At 37.2% G+C, this 15,431-nt stretch overlaps 1 protein-coding gene across 2 annotated transcripts in view; it reads left to right on the top strand.

Annotated features, from left to right (window-relative positions):
* The window catches only part of Dcc (DCC netrin 1 receptor), a 1,150,309-nt gene that overhangs the window by 391,410 nt on the left and 743,468 nt on the right, over positions 1 to 15,431 (top strand). For both annotated transcript variants that reach the window (XM_036204806.1, XM_036204805.1), the window contains exon 2: positions 11,071 to 11,391. In XM_036204806.1, coding sequence (XP_036060699.1) covers positions 11,071 to 11,391 — 321 coding nt within the window. The remainder of the gene's footprint in view (positions 1 to 11,070; positions 11,392 to 15,431) is intronic.

The raw sequence follows: 15,431 nt of genomic DNA, 5'->3' as shown, positions 1-15,431 counted from the left end.
TAGAAGGTGAAATTTCACAGTAAGTATCCTGTTCTTCTGGCTCTCACTATCTTCCACTATGATCCTCAAGCCTTGGGTGCAGGAGTTGTGTAGTAGGCAATTCAGTTGTGGCTGAATGCTCCATGCTCACTTGTTCTCTGCATTTTGATCACTTGTATTTTTCTATAATGATGTCTCTGCTACAAGGGATTTTTCCCCCAGAAATGAACCCCACAAATGGTTAGCCAATACCAAGTGGTCAGTCCTGAAATAATATATAAAAGTAATCTAGTAAGGACTGAGAAATTTTGGGAAAATATACATGTAACAACAATTTTAAAAATGTAGGCCTTAGAGGAAAGAGATGGTTCCATGTCTAAGAGTACTGACTGGTGTTCTAGAGGACCTAGGTTCAATTCCCAGGTCATCTAGTGTCTGCCAGGAAACAGGAAGCAGGAAAGGAAACCTTGTGATCTTTCTCCCCTCTCCTAGGGGTAAGAGAGATAGCTCCACGGTTAAGAGCACTGACTGATGTTCCAGAGGACCCAGGTTCAATTCTCAGGCCCTCAGTGTCTGATCACACCAGGATTCTAAAAAAAAGAAAAGAAAAAAGAAAGAAAGAAAGAAAGAAAGAAAGAAAGAAAGAAAGAAAGAAAGAAAGAAAGAAAAGAAAAAACATAGAGGCCATAAATCTAAGAACAAGGGGAGGGTGTGTGGGAAGGGCTTGAAGAAGAAGGGGAAGGGGAAATGATGTAATTATATTCTATTTCAAAAGCTAATAACTCTTAAAAACAAATAGTAAAAACTAACTTCAGTGTTCCAGTCAATTAGATCTGCACACATAAACTACTGTCGCTCCTATTTAGAGTGGGATTGATGAGCAAGGCAAAGAGGAGGAAGCTAACTCACTTTTTACCACCATGGAAGGTGAAGGTTCCAACACAGAGCAGGCTCAGCAGCCCATCAAAGTTTTTCTTCTAAGTGTTAATTCTGCGTGGGTCTGGGAGAGGATAGTCTAGATGTCAGGCTCCATTACCTGTTGAACAGAAAGGAAGAAAAGATTCCATTATGATTTCTCCGGTATCACACAGCAATATCGAGCTGAGACTTAAGAGGTTTGGCCCTTGAAGCAGAAAAGGGCTGAGAAAGTGGCGCCCCACTCCAAAGTGGTTCTTATCATTTCTCTTCACCATTGGATTTAGCCAGAGGACACTCAGAGAGTTGCCTCAGGCACACTTTTTGCCCTATGGAAACCTTAGATCTGCACAAAGCTTCCTGGGTTTGCAGAAGATATCGTGTGTTCTGCATTTCTGATGTGGAGCCCCTGTGTGGGTACACTGAGAAATTTTGGCCGGGACAGTTGCTTTTGAACTGCACATCTTGTATTTCTATTTCTGAATTTTGTTCTTGTCTTGTAAAGGGAAAAAGAAATTAGGGCCCACCATGTGAAGAGTAAATGAGGTTCAGCAACCTTTCCGGGGAGATATATGGTCTTGTTGCATTATGTCAGTGAATGTCCTGACACTGAAATCACTCCCTGATTCAATCAATCATCTTAGTGTCTCAAGGGCTCAGTCTTCTCTGTGGCTCTTGGACTAATAAATTGGACCATATGAATCTATATACTGTTTGGTTACTTTCACTATACGCTAAGAAAAGAATTTTATAAAAGACAGATTAGCCAGATAAAATATAGTATCCCTGTGTAGTGTATAGAAAGCTCTGGGTTTAAAATTGATGCACTTAGAGACTGAAGAGAAGGCTCAATGGTTAAGAGTAAAAGCTGCTAGTCTAGAGAACCCAAATTTGATTCCCAGCACCCACGAATGTCTCATCCATTCATATTTGACAAATTCAGAGAAAATAATTACATTGTCTATTCTATTTGGTAAGTCCAAAATGTACCTGATTCACTTTCTATCCTAACTTATATTACTAACGGAACTGTCTTATAACATCTTTCAAATTTATACACTTACACCTCTTAGTGAGTTTCTTTTCTGAAATTCTCTTTATTTTATTTATTTATTCATTTGTTTATTTATTTATTTGCTTATTTATTTATTTGTTTGTTTGTTTTGGTTTTTTGAGACAGGGTGTCTCTGTAGCTTTGGAGCCTGTCCTGGACTAGCTCTGTGGACTAGGCTGTCCTCGAACTCACAGAGATCCACCTGCCTCTGCCTCCCGAGTGCTGGGATTATAGGTGTGCGCCACCACTACCCAGCTTCTGCTATAGCTTGATCTGACCCCAAGGCAACTTTATTAACATACAAATAAAATCACATTTTAGTACAAATAAAATATCACCATACTATGTCCTTCATTTACTGAAGGCAACATTGATGGCACATGTTCAGTCTATAATTTCTAAATGAGACCAGGGCGATTAGAGCAGACCAGGCAAGAGGGAGAACCCTGGCAGAACTTCCATGGATGTCTCCAGAACAGCTGCTGGTGACTCATCCTGTCTTCAGATGACCAAGGAGGGAAAAGCTCACAGCCATTTGTAATCCAGGGAGTCTGACACCTTCTTCTAGCCTCCAAAGGCACCAGGAATGCAAGTGGTACATAGACATATATGCAGGCAAAACAACCATATACATAACTATAATATAGTATAATATAAATATAAATAATGAAACTCCAAAACCAAAATAAACTATATAAATTTGTGTTTCAGATAAATTAAAAATATTATTTTTCTGCAATAAACTTATCAGTATTTATTTCACCTAAGTGTTTAGAACATGTTTATTATGCTAAAAATATATTTATATTTATAAATATAATATACTTATTTATTTAATCCACATGTAAACTAAATCCAGCAGCTCTAATGAAGGATACATTTTCTTCATTTAAATTATTATTCAACTCTGCATTTCAATGATTTTTTTTATAAAATGCACCTGTTTTTCTTCCAGGAACATATTTCTTTGCATTATTTACATTCAAGGATAAATACCATATGCCCAATTCATCCTGATTTCTCTTTCTTAGTCATGAAGACTAAGGTTGTCAGGAATTGAAATCTATTAGTCTCTTTCAAGGGCTAGAATGAGTACAGTTTTGTCAACAGGTGACCACATACTCTGAATATTATTTATATTTAGTTTCTCATGGAATTATAAAGTCCTGCCAGCACTGTGGTACAGAGAAAGGACTCATTACCAGGTGTGCACAGAGGCCAATACTCTAGTACTGATTTTGTTCTTGCCATTCTTTTATAAAAAGAAACATTTATTCCCAATAGTGTTTTCCCTTTCTGAAAAATAAGTTGAGCTACTTGGTTATATAAAAATACTTCTGTAGATATCCAGGTCTTTTCTAGATTCACTTTTAAAAACTTCATTTGTGCTGGGCCTTTGGAGAATACACACCTTTTCTGTCTGAACTGCCTGTCATTAGTCTAAGGTTGATATGAAGTTCACAGAGTGCATCCTCAGACCACACAATAAGTATGTTATAGTTTTGGCCATCTTGACACTAGCCTGGCCTAACAGATATATCATCCAACTAAATGTCTGATGCACCAATGTTCTAAAAATCTACAATTATACTGCTGAGTTAGAATCAATCAAAAGAAAGGGAGAGTATACAAAATATCTCATTGACCAAAACCCATTTTAGGAGAAAATCGCCACTGTTATAACTCTGAAATATATTTCATAGCTTTTCATATAAATATTCCATAGAACATTCTTATTGCCCAAATTAGCAATTTTTATTCTACTTAATGGGGTGGAATTTGTTGTTATTTATTTGTTTGTTTTGTTTCCAGGGGAGGAGGGCAGCAGAGTTCATGTTATAATAAAGGGTGCACTGTCCTGATACTATAAACATTGATCTCTGTGATGGCTCTTTCCTTATCTATCTTCAGTCTCTCTCTTTTTTTTTTCCATATCTTCAGTCTCTTAAAGAGATGTGTGAAATAAAGTATCACCAAAATGCCTTTTGAACGATTTGGCCAATTATTTGCCCTTTTAAGTTAAATTACCATAAGCTATCATTTCCGTACTCAGAAAAATAGTTGTCTGCAATTATAAAATATCTAAACATATAAAATCATGAGCAGGTAGTCTGAGAAACATATCAATTCTCTTGCTCTGGCTCAGGTCTGTTCATGTTTATGAACAGAGTTCTTAAGCTTTAGTTACCTGGGAATCCCTTGAAAGGCCTATCAAACACAGGATGCTGGGCTCTCCCCTTATCATTATTGATTGACAGGTCTGCACACTGCCTATATTTTTACCACATTCCCAGGTGGTGTTGGTTTTGCTGGTATAAAACTTTTTCAGACTTTACATTTTTATCTAGTGAACCCCATGCTATTCATGTATGTTTAGGAGTTCTGATAATTTCTCCATTTTGTTGTAATGATTTTTAGTTCCCAGCTCCACTTCTTAGCCTTAGATGTATTTTAAGATTGTGTCAGAACTAAAGACCAGAGCTACAGTTTGCACACATTCTCCATGTCTGGGGATCCCAAAGAAAATTACACCATCCACAAAATTATTTTAATTTCCTTCAATACAGATTTTTTTTTTTTTTTTTGTCTTAAAGGAGGAGATGGCACCAGGCTTATCTGGCACATTTCTGAGCACGTGGATCCTATCAAAACCTCTGAGCACCTCAGAGTATATGTGATTTAAAATAGATGAAATTATGCACCACAGGTTCTATGGGGATTTGTGTGACATTTTCTAATCTCAGGCTCTTTCAGGAACTTCTTTTCATATCCGTGGCTACTTTTCATCAATTTGTCTTTTACCTTTCATTGTCTTAACTACAAGCTTTTACATTGTGGACTGAGAACAGGATTTCGGATTCTATGGGGAACAATGTTTGATATTGTAGATAAAATGTCATACCTAAAAATCCATTCTAGGTTAGACTGCCCCCCATGGCTTACTGTGCTTTGAAATGAGCAAGAATATGATAAGGAGATAAATCACAAAGGGATATAAATTTAAAGAAACAGTTTCAACACTTGACTATTTGGAGGAGTTTCTAAAAATGGATTAAAGACAATTTCTGCCTCTAGACTCTCAATATAATTTGAAAGCTCTTGGCAGTTGTAATGCATTTTTTTTCTTGCTGCAAATAAATACCCGCCCCCAAAAAACAAAAAACAAAAAACAAAAACAAAACCACAAAAAGACATTAGGGAGAAATAATTCATTTTAGCTCATAGTTCAGAGGAATTTACATCACGGAGAGGGGAGGCATGGAAGAAAGGGTGGCAGGCCTGGCTTGGCTTGGTTCACATTGCTGAGAGAGAAGATGAGTAGAGATGCAGGTGCTCCTTTGATTTTCTGACCCACCCCCTTTTAGTAACGTTGGGCCCCTTGTCAAAGGGTTAGATATTCCCAACCATATACACATTGGTTCTACCCAGCTCTGTTAATTCTCCTGGGGAACAATCTCAAAGACACACCTCCATGTTTACTCCTTTGTGAATCTAAATCCAGATAAGTCAGACTGTGAAGATTAACTATGGAAAGGGTTTTTTGCTTCTGTCTTCGTTAGGGTTTCTCTTGCTATGAAAAGACACCATGAGTGCAGCAACTTTTAAAAGAAAAACTTTTAATTGGGGTGGCTTACATATTCAGAGGTTTAGTCCATTATCAGCATGGTCCAATACAGTGGCCTGTAGGCTAATATGGTGTTGGAGAAGGGGCTGTGAGTCCTATATCTCTACCCACAGACACCAGGAAGTGGTGTGTCTCACTGGGTGTGGTTTGAGCATATATGAGACCTAAAGGCCCTCCTCCACAGTGACACATTTTGTCCAACAGGAATACAACTACTCCAACAAGGATACACCTCCTAATTGTGCTACTCCCATTGGGGGCCACTTTCTTTCAAATCATCATAGCTTCTGATTTTTCTTTTTATGTCTGACAAAACTAAAATAAGTTATAGAATTTCATCTTTGGATCAACTATGAAGAATACGTCCTCCTCTGCAAGAAAACCTGGACACTTTATCTGCTTAAAATAACCCGTTTATAGAAAATTAAAAAAAGGTGAAGCGTATGGATTAGGAAGGGAAAATCATTAGATGTGTGTGTGTGTGTGTGTGTGTGTGTGTGTGTGTGTGTGTGTGTGTGTATACAGCCATATAACATATTTAGTCCACTTATCACTGCTCATATGCACATGTATCCAGAGTCAACCACTTGGAAACGGACATACTATGTAACAACTTGTTTCTGTGAGAAACTGGTTCTCCCTTTCTCAGCAGCCCTTGACTTCTTATAGCTCTTATTCTAGGGGTGGGGTCATGTGGAACTTTCCCACGTTGATATGTCAACTAATGACATTATGCCAGACTTGTTCATGAAATATATTGTTGATATTTTCTAGGTGCATTTTCCCTATAATCTTTCTCCCCCCCCCTCTTCTGTAATTATTTTCCCTGAGCCTTTAGTGGATAAGTTGATTTATGGACTTGTTGGTTGTAGTTGGGCACCCCATAGTCACCCTTTCTCTACATTCTGAGCAGTTGTATCTCTGGGTTAGCAGTCTCCATCTGCTGCAAAAAGAAACTTCTTAGATGAGGGGTAAAAAATGCACTTCTCTGTGGGTATAAGGAAGCCTATTTAGATAAGTTAGACATTCTTTTAGTTTAGGAAAACACAATAGTAGGTTCTCCTCTCAGGTCTGCAGCCTCTCCCACATTGAGCAGCTGTTTTAATTAGACAGTGGTTGGTTACCAAGATATAAGTGATAGTTTTGTACTGTTTGGGGTATCTTGCTAAGCAGTCACTGTTATGGTTCTTAGGCTGTACATCTGGGAAAGACTACTGAGTCTTCATCTCTTTGTCAACTTGAACAGTACCTTGTGATATGAGAACCAGTGTTCAGGGATGAAACCTTTTAGGTCAATTCTAGCTCAACTTCTATAAATTCTGTGTTCAAAGTGTATGATGTCTTCAGCAAGCAGTTCATATATCCTGGAAGGCAACTGTATCAGTTACTTTTCTGTTTCTGTGATAAGATACTATGACCATAGGCAACTTAATTATCAAAGTGTTTATTTTGACTTACGGTTCCAGAGAAGTAAGAATCCATTGTGGAGGGCAGGAATACTAGCAAGTGGCAGACAGGGCTGTAAGAACAGGAAGCTGAGAACCCCCTTGTAAGCACAGGGCATACAAGAAGCAAGATGAGTCTGTATGCTCTCAGAGCCCCCCATCAGGTATGGACCATGTATTCAAATACCAGAGCCTATAAGAGACATTTCCCATTTAAACTATCACAGCTAGCAAGGGAAATGGATGTGGCCCATATTGTTTTAGAAGACCCTTATATTGTATTCCATCCAACAATAGAAGGTTTGGTAGGTTTAGGTTTCCCTTGCCTGGGACTGGGGCTTTGTTAGATAGGGCATGGCTGGTAATGGAGGTACCACTAAAACATATGGCATAACTCCATTAATATCCATATATACATATATGTATATATATACACACAGTATATATATAAAATTTAAAGTTAGTTTATAAAATATTATGTTTCCCTATGGTTTATCCAAACATTCTTAGATGTATTTCCCTTTCTTCTCTCTCCCTTATATTATATTTCTATCTCCCCAGTTAAAGGCCCTCACCCTCCCATTTTCCAAACTCAATAACAGAGAATGAGAATTTGTTAATCTATATCAAAGCCAGTAATTCATCCATTAACAGATTATTTCTTAGATGCATCAAGTGCCTTACAAGAGGTCAGAGATAGCTTGTTCTTCATACCAGCTGAAACTTTGACATTAACGTCATTTGTCATTTCTCAAATAACTTTTCATTTGGGTCCATCTTTTCTAAAATGTTAAGTAATGCAAGTTTCTGAAAGCAAAAACATTTCATTAATTCAAAGCCATATATTTAAAGTATAATTGTTATAAGGAGAATTTTAAAAAAGCTCAAATTACCAATGAGTATCAAGGGTAATTGTGTCACAGAACAATTAATCTTTATTTAACTTTCCTAAACCATGCACTCACAGCACTGAAAACTGTCATAACCTCCCTGTTTCACAGTAAGTAGATTATTTATTTGTGATAATGGGCACATATGCTCATTAACATGCTGTCATAAACAGCTGTGCTAAATGTATTATGTGCTCTGTGACATAAATAATGTACTCAGCATGAGGTTGTGTTTAAAATATAGGCCCTGGGTAGAACAAAAATGCAATAAATGTTTTTTAATATAGTTGCCTAGTCTTGCATTCAGAATTTATTTCTTCTGTTTTAATGCAACTTAAATGGAAATTGTACTCATTATTCTGATGAAGCATCTTGACATTCAATAACATTAGGACATTTTTTATGATTTCTTGCCCTTAGTGTATCTCCAGCCAGGTATTTCTGACTAGTGGTTCTTTCTGACAAATAAGAAAGATGTATTTACCTTATAATCTATCTGCATATCAGTAGACTTAGTAAATTCCATTGACAGAAAATGCCTTCGACTCATTCTTGTGCCAATCCTTTCCAAAATGAGAGCTGAGTTGAAATACCTTCTGTTTCAGGGAATAGTTCCATTTTATATGGGAAGGACATGAATACTGAGGATATTACAAGAACATTTAGAATTTCACGTATTTAAATGATGTAGACCAGACTGGACAAGAGATTTAGACTCTCAATTGGATACACTTTCTACTAGAGAAATGGATTGCTTCATTATAATTAGACTGGTTATACAAAGAGCAGGGAAAGGATCAAATTGGAACCTTTAATGTCCTTTACCTTTGTCATTTAGCATTACTATAAATATTAGTTTGAACAAAGCTGTATATGTTTTCTCTGAATAAGTGAACTAGTTGTGGTGGAGTTACTATCTGATCAGAAGTGATGCAGTTCACTAGGATACCACAGACTTAAGGTCCAGCTTTAGAAACGTTGTGTGTGCACTGGGAACCCTGGAAGAAAACAGCTGTAGCACCCATGTTTTCACTGGAGATGAGGAATATTTCTGACCATGACAGCCAACATAGGCCAGCCCATGGTGGGAATACTGATTGCATTAATTTAGATGTCTGCCATTTAAATCATAGATAGCTGGTAAGTTTTCAATAAACCTCCAACAATTTTCCCAGTTCAGATAAATAAATTAAGAATGCTAAAGAATTCACACTCTTACAGTCCCTCCTCTTTCTCCACAACTGGACTCCTGGAGCTCCACCTGGGGCCTGGCTGAGGATCTCTGCATCCACTTCCATCAGTTATTGGATGAGAGTTCTAACTCAACTGTTAGGGTGTTTGGCCATCTGATCACCAGACTAGGTCAGATTAGGCTTTCTCTCGACCATTGTCAGCAGTCTACAGTGGATGTATCGTTGTGGATTTCTGGGAACCTCAATAGCACTTTGCTTCTTCCTGTTCTCATGTGGTCTTCATTTATCATGGTCTGGTATTCCTTGTTCTCCCTTTCTGTTCTTGATCCAGCTGGGATCTCCTGCTCCCCTAAGCTCTCTTTCCCTCAAACCTTGCCCTTCATTACTCGCACTGTCATCTAGGACTGTAAGAGTGTGAATTGCTGAGACCAAGATTGGAAAAAGCACAGGGACAATTAGACAAACTAATGGAAACACATGAATTATGAACCAAAAGCTGTGGAGCCCCCAACTGGATCAGGCCCTCTGGATAAGGGAGACAATTGAATACCTTGAACTGTTTGGGAGGCACCCAGGCTGTGGGACCAGGACCTGTCCTTAGTGCATGAGATGGCTGTTTGGAACCTTGGGCTTACACAGGGACACTTTGCTCAGCCTGGAAGGAGGGGACTGGACCTGCCTGTACTGAATCCACCTGGTTGAATTGAATCTCCAAGGGGAGTCTTGGCCCTGGAGGAGATGGGAATGGAGGCGAGGGGCTGGGGGGAAGGTGGGAGCAGGGGTGGGAGGGGAGAGGACAGGGGAAACCATAGCTGATATGTAAAATTAAAACACAAATATAATAAATAAAAAAGGAGAAAAAAAGAATGCTAAAGAAACCAAGGTTACCATTGTGAGAAGAATGAAAGCTTTATTTAAAGATGTTTTCATGAAATTAAATGCAGCTTCAAATGAATAAAGGGTACTTACAAGTAATTGATCATTACATGTATGTTTTCATGCAAAGTGGTTTAGAAAAAAAAAAAATGGGATTAGTGGCCAAAGAGTTCAGTTACACCTTAGCAAAGATCCGATGTTAGAAAGAAAACACTAGGAGAGATTGTAGAACTGTTAGCCTTAGAGACTTAAAAGTTGAAAACAGTCTTGACTAGAAAGACTTAGTTACACAGCTGTCTATGCAAAGCATGCAAACCTGGTGACCTCCTGAGAACTTGTCAAGGCCTTAGACTTAGCAATCTAAATACTAATAACGACTGTACTACCAATCTCCTTTAGTTAGGCATGCTCCATCCCCTCAGGATACTTAAATACTATTCTGATCCTTCTGTTGACTGTTCTGTTTATGACCATTCAACTATAATATCCTCTTAGCTAAGCCCACAAGAAACTTCTGGAAAGAGATAGCATCACTTCAGGGGTTTTATGCAGTAGCCTTATGACTTTCTCAGGCAGGTGAGATGTACCTGCTTAACCCACCTAAGGTCTATTCTAAATAACTTTGTCCACACCACTGATTTTCATTTCTATAAAATAAAACAGGCAGTTTAAAAATTACTAAGAAATGCTAAAATGCAGATAATGAGATTAATCAAGTCCCTCAAGTCCTAGCTGCACTCTGACTGGTGAGACTTAAAAGTATCTGGTTTTATATGGGAAAATACTCATTTTGTCTGTCCAAATTTTCAAGGAATGACTGATATGTAATCATATTCTTATCCATAACTTATGAATTATTATTTTTATTAGTAATATTTTCTGGACAAGTTGCTTCATTAGTTGGTGCTCATGTGAATATTTTTCTTTTGTTTAAGACAGTATTCCTGATCTTAAATTTATCTATACTTAGAGATGAAAAATAAGAGGCTTTTTATAAAAAAAAAAATAAGTTTTGAGAGCAAATGTTGAGGAAATCAAACTTGAAATTTCTCAGAATGCATAAATTCATTTTTCTTCTCCTCTCTTATTTCAGGTTTTCAAATTAAACCTTTCACATCTCTTCGTTTTGTGTCTGAACCTTCTGATGCTATCACCATGCGGGGTGGAAATGTCCTACTCAACTGCTCTGCAGAGTCTGACCGAGGAGTTCCAGTCATCAAGTGGAGGAAAGATGGCCTCATCCTAGCCATGGGCATGGATGACAGGAAGCAGCAACTCCCTAATGGATCTCTGTTGATACAAAACATACTTCATTCCAGACACCATAAGCCAGATGAAGGACTTTACCAATGTGAGGCATCCTTGGGAGATTCTGGCTCAATTATTAGTCGGATAGCAAAAGTTGCAGTAGCAGGTATGTAGATATTTTTCTGTTCGCCTACTTCGCTTGTCTTTTTTATTTATTTATTTTTTTAGGAATAAACAATAATCCTTATAAAAACAGTATTACATTTTAAGCCTTTTTATTTTTATTTAAAATAGTTATATCTTATAAGCTGTCTGTCCTATGGTAGTTTGTGATTGTATCAAGCTAACTATGTATTTATTTGTGTGGTGAGAACATTTGAAATTACTCTTTTAGCAATGGTAAAACACACAACACAATTATAACTATGACCACCATGCTGAATGATCAGTCTAGAATATATATTTCTTCTAATTCATACTATGCCCCACTGTCTGATAGCTCCCCATTTCTCATCTATCTAACCCACCAAGCTTCTGGTAATTATTACTCTGTTTTCTGTAGGTGTAATTTAATTTAAGTTCTACATGTATGGAATCTAAGCACATTAATTATTTGTCTTTTCCTTTTTGACTTATTTTACTCAGCAAAATATGTTTTAGGTTCAGCAACATTGCTAAAGTAACAGATTTCCTTCTTTTTTATGGATTAATGGTGTTCCATTGTGCATGTATCCCACAGTTTCTTTATCTATTCATTTGCTGATGGCCACATGGTTGATTATAAACTTTAACATTGTGGCTAGTGTTGCAGGAAGCATGGGGTTACAGTTATCCCCTTGTCTCATTAATTTTATCCCTAGGAGATACATGGATCCAGTGATAGGCTTATAACATTATATGCTGCATCTACTTTTAGTTTGCTGAGAAACTTATCCATAATGGCCATTTTTTTTTTTTTTTTTTTTTTTTTTTTAGTTTTTCCACCAACAGCATACATTTTTTAATGAAATAAAAGAGGGTTAAATGACTGATAGGTCTTTTATTAGCTTTCCTTTTTCAATTAACATAAAAAACAGCAGGTGCATCTCAGTAGTGTGTACCACTTTGGGTGATTTGCTTTCAAGACAAAGCTGACTCATGCAGATTCACTGCTTACATGAATGGGAGGATATTTTATTAATAAAGTATTAGAAAAATAAGACCCTAATCAATTCTATTTTACAGATTCAGTGGTGTTAAACTTTTGTAAAATCAATGCTTTAAGCCCTGACAGCAGTATATTTTATTTTAATCACAGTGTTCTAATCCATAACATAGACCTCAAGTGAGAAATAAAAATGTTCCATTAGTGCTTTCAAATGCAGCTTCCTTGTTGACATGTCAGTTCTGAATATAAGACAGACACTTTCCTTTGCATCTATGAACATAAAAAATTTGCAGAAATTAGTAAACAGGATGGGCGGGATATTTTGATACTCAAGATGTTGCCATAGCTGCTCCATCTTTTCAGCTGGAGGAGGACCATTAGCATTTTCTGTTACCTATGCAGTGCTATATCTGTGGGGAAAGGAATCAAATCTTTGCTTTTACTGGTTTCTGTAATGACTTAACAACTTAAATTTTGACCGTGATGTATTACACATAGTTGTGTTTATGTGTATTGTAAAATAAATATAGACAAATATATATATGTATATATATATATATATACATATATATATATAATTTGATATGAACATCAAATACAATGAACAAAACAAAATAAAGTTAAATTCATCTAATGATTAAGCATGTTTTGAAACCATTTCCAATGTTAGTCTTTCATTTTCACTAAAAAATAATGCAAATATAGTGGCCAAAAGTGTGTTATACAGTCATATAATTCTGTCCTACATGTCATCTAGTCTAGATGTATCCTGAAAGATAGGTTAGAATAAGGACTTGTTTTCACAAATAACATTATAATCAGGACCCTGTATACCACCAAATCTTTTCTCTTCTCTCTGTCTCTCTCTGTCTCTGTCTTTCTTCTCTCTGTCTGTCTCTCTGTCTGTCTCTGTATCTGTCTCTGTCTCTCTCTCTCTCTCTCTCTCTCTCTCTCTCTCTCTCTCTCTCTCTCTCTCTCTCTCTTACACACACACACACACACACACACACTCGAACTCTCTCAGCCATGGAAAGATATGATGTGAAGCTGTGAAGAACTAGATTTCACATAGACATGTTAAGATAATGCAGCTTAGCTTCCTGACACATTTATTGACATCTTTTCTCTACGAAGGACTCATAACCAATGCTTTCACCTTCTCAGAAATACCATGTTGCAATCTTGACTCTGAAGTTACTAACATTATGAGCTTTGACCTTGGGGGGATTAGTATCCCAAAGGGAGGCATACAGTGAAATCTAAGACATGCTTACTGGCATGTGGAAATAGTCAACAGAGTGACATCTGGAAAGGGCCATAAGGAAACCAAATGCTTCTGACTCTAATCTCTGAAGACCAGCTTCTAGAACTCCTGTCCTATATAGACTACTCAATTTATAGTATTTTGTTATATCAAACTCAAGTAGACTCATTCCTATCAGTTACATTAGTCTTTCCCAAAGCTAATGTGTTCTTCTGGGTAGTGTCTTCATTATCAGTAGAATGGTCAGCCATTCTGATTTGCCCTAGATGGACCTGAGCTTGGCATTTGGACATCTTATATTCTGGGAAAGTTTGCATTGTCCAAGCAAAACTGAAATATTTGTTCATCATACTTAAAGGCAACCCTGACTGATTTAGTAGTGACATCATAAGATAGTGGTTCTCAAACTTCCTAATGCTCTAACCTTTTAATACAGTTCCTCATGTTGTGGTGACTTCCAACCATAAAATTATTTCACTGTTACTTTATAACTGTAATTTTGCTACTGTAATCAATTATAATATAAATATCTAATATTCAGGATATTTGATATGCAACCCTGTGAATGAGTCATTTGACCTCCCCAAAGGGATTGTGGCTCACAGTTTGAGAACTACTGTCCTCTGGAGACAGGTGGGGAGATATCCTGATCAATAATACCAAGGATTAAGCTATCTGGGGCTGGTGAGTGATGAGTATTTGGAATTTGATGGATGCATATAATGTATAGGGAGGATGGGACTTTCATGATAATTGTGATTAATTAAGAGGAGCATGTGGGACAGGAGAAGAGGGAAAGGTTTTATGTCGGAGGAGAGGGACATGCTTGACTTTCTGTAGCTTGGATATTTTAGGACTCATGGCTTTTACCCACTTCCTGTCCATGGGCCAAAGCACCTCTGCTGATAGGAATGAATCAGACTGGCATTTTGATGCCCTGTTACAAAAGGCAGCTTTATCTGTACTGCTAATGAAAATGTCCCGAATGTTGCAATTTCTGTTTTCCTGCAATCCAGGTTCAGTTTTATGTTTTCTCTGTTTCAGTGGTGAAATGAGGAATGATTACTTCCTTGTGAGATATTAAAATAAAGTGGCTTTGACTTTAGTGTTCTACGGAAGGGTAGGCTCAGAGATACAGTCATTGAGTTGCAGTCTAATATCAGATTGTATCATTTCAAGGCAATAAGGTTTTTCACAGCATTTTAAACACTTACCATGCTGTTTGGCAACACAGAATACATCAATGTTATGTCTGCAGAGGTTAAGATTGCCAAACCACTAGAATTCACAAGGGGCATATATCTTCCTTGCGATAAAGACCATGGTGCTGATTTAATCTTATTTTTAAAGTATTAGCAGTCAATAAACCAGTTACCACTAAAAGGTATCAGTTGGCTTAGTCTGGGTAAGAAACAAACAAACAAAAAACTTCGCTCTTGTGTACCCTCAGGTACATTGTAAAGACCATTAATGCAATGCCCCTCTTCTGGTTTGACTTTCTCAAAGTGTTTTTTTGATAAGAAGGAAAAGTGGTAAATGAAATAAGTCTTTGATCAGTCAGAATGCTTTATGCAGTCATCATGCCATGCACTCATTCTTTTTTCAGGAACCTCTCAAGTGCTCTTTAAATCCTGAGTGCACACTTCGAAGGAGAGGGAAAGAGAGTAGAGAAGATAAACGGGGCCACAAGCCCAGCCAATCTCTTTTCAAAGGTTTCGATGTAACAAGCTCATGAAAAGTGGTAGGGTTTTTTTTTTGTTTTGGTTTGGTTTTGTAATTTTGAGTCCAATTAGTC

The sequence above is a fragment of the Onychomys torridus genome, chromosome 13 (genome assembly GCF_903995425.1).
Source record: "Onychomys torridus chromosome 13, mOncTor1.1, whole genome shotgun sequence".
NCBI lineage: Eukaryota > Metazoa > Chordata > Mammalia > Rodentia > Cricetidae > Onychomys > Onychomys torridus.
This window is presented reverse-complemented; position numbering and strand designations above follow the sequence as displayed.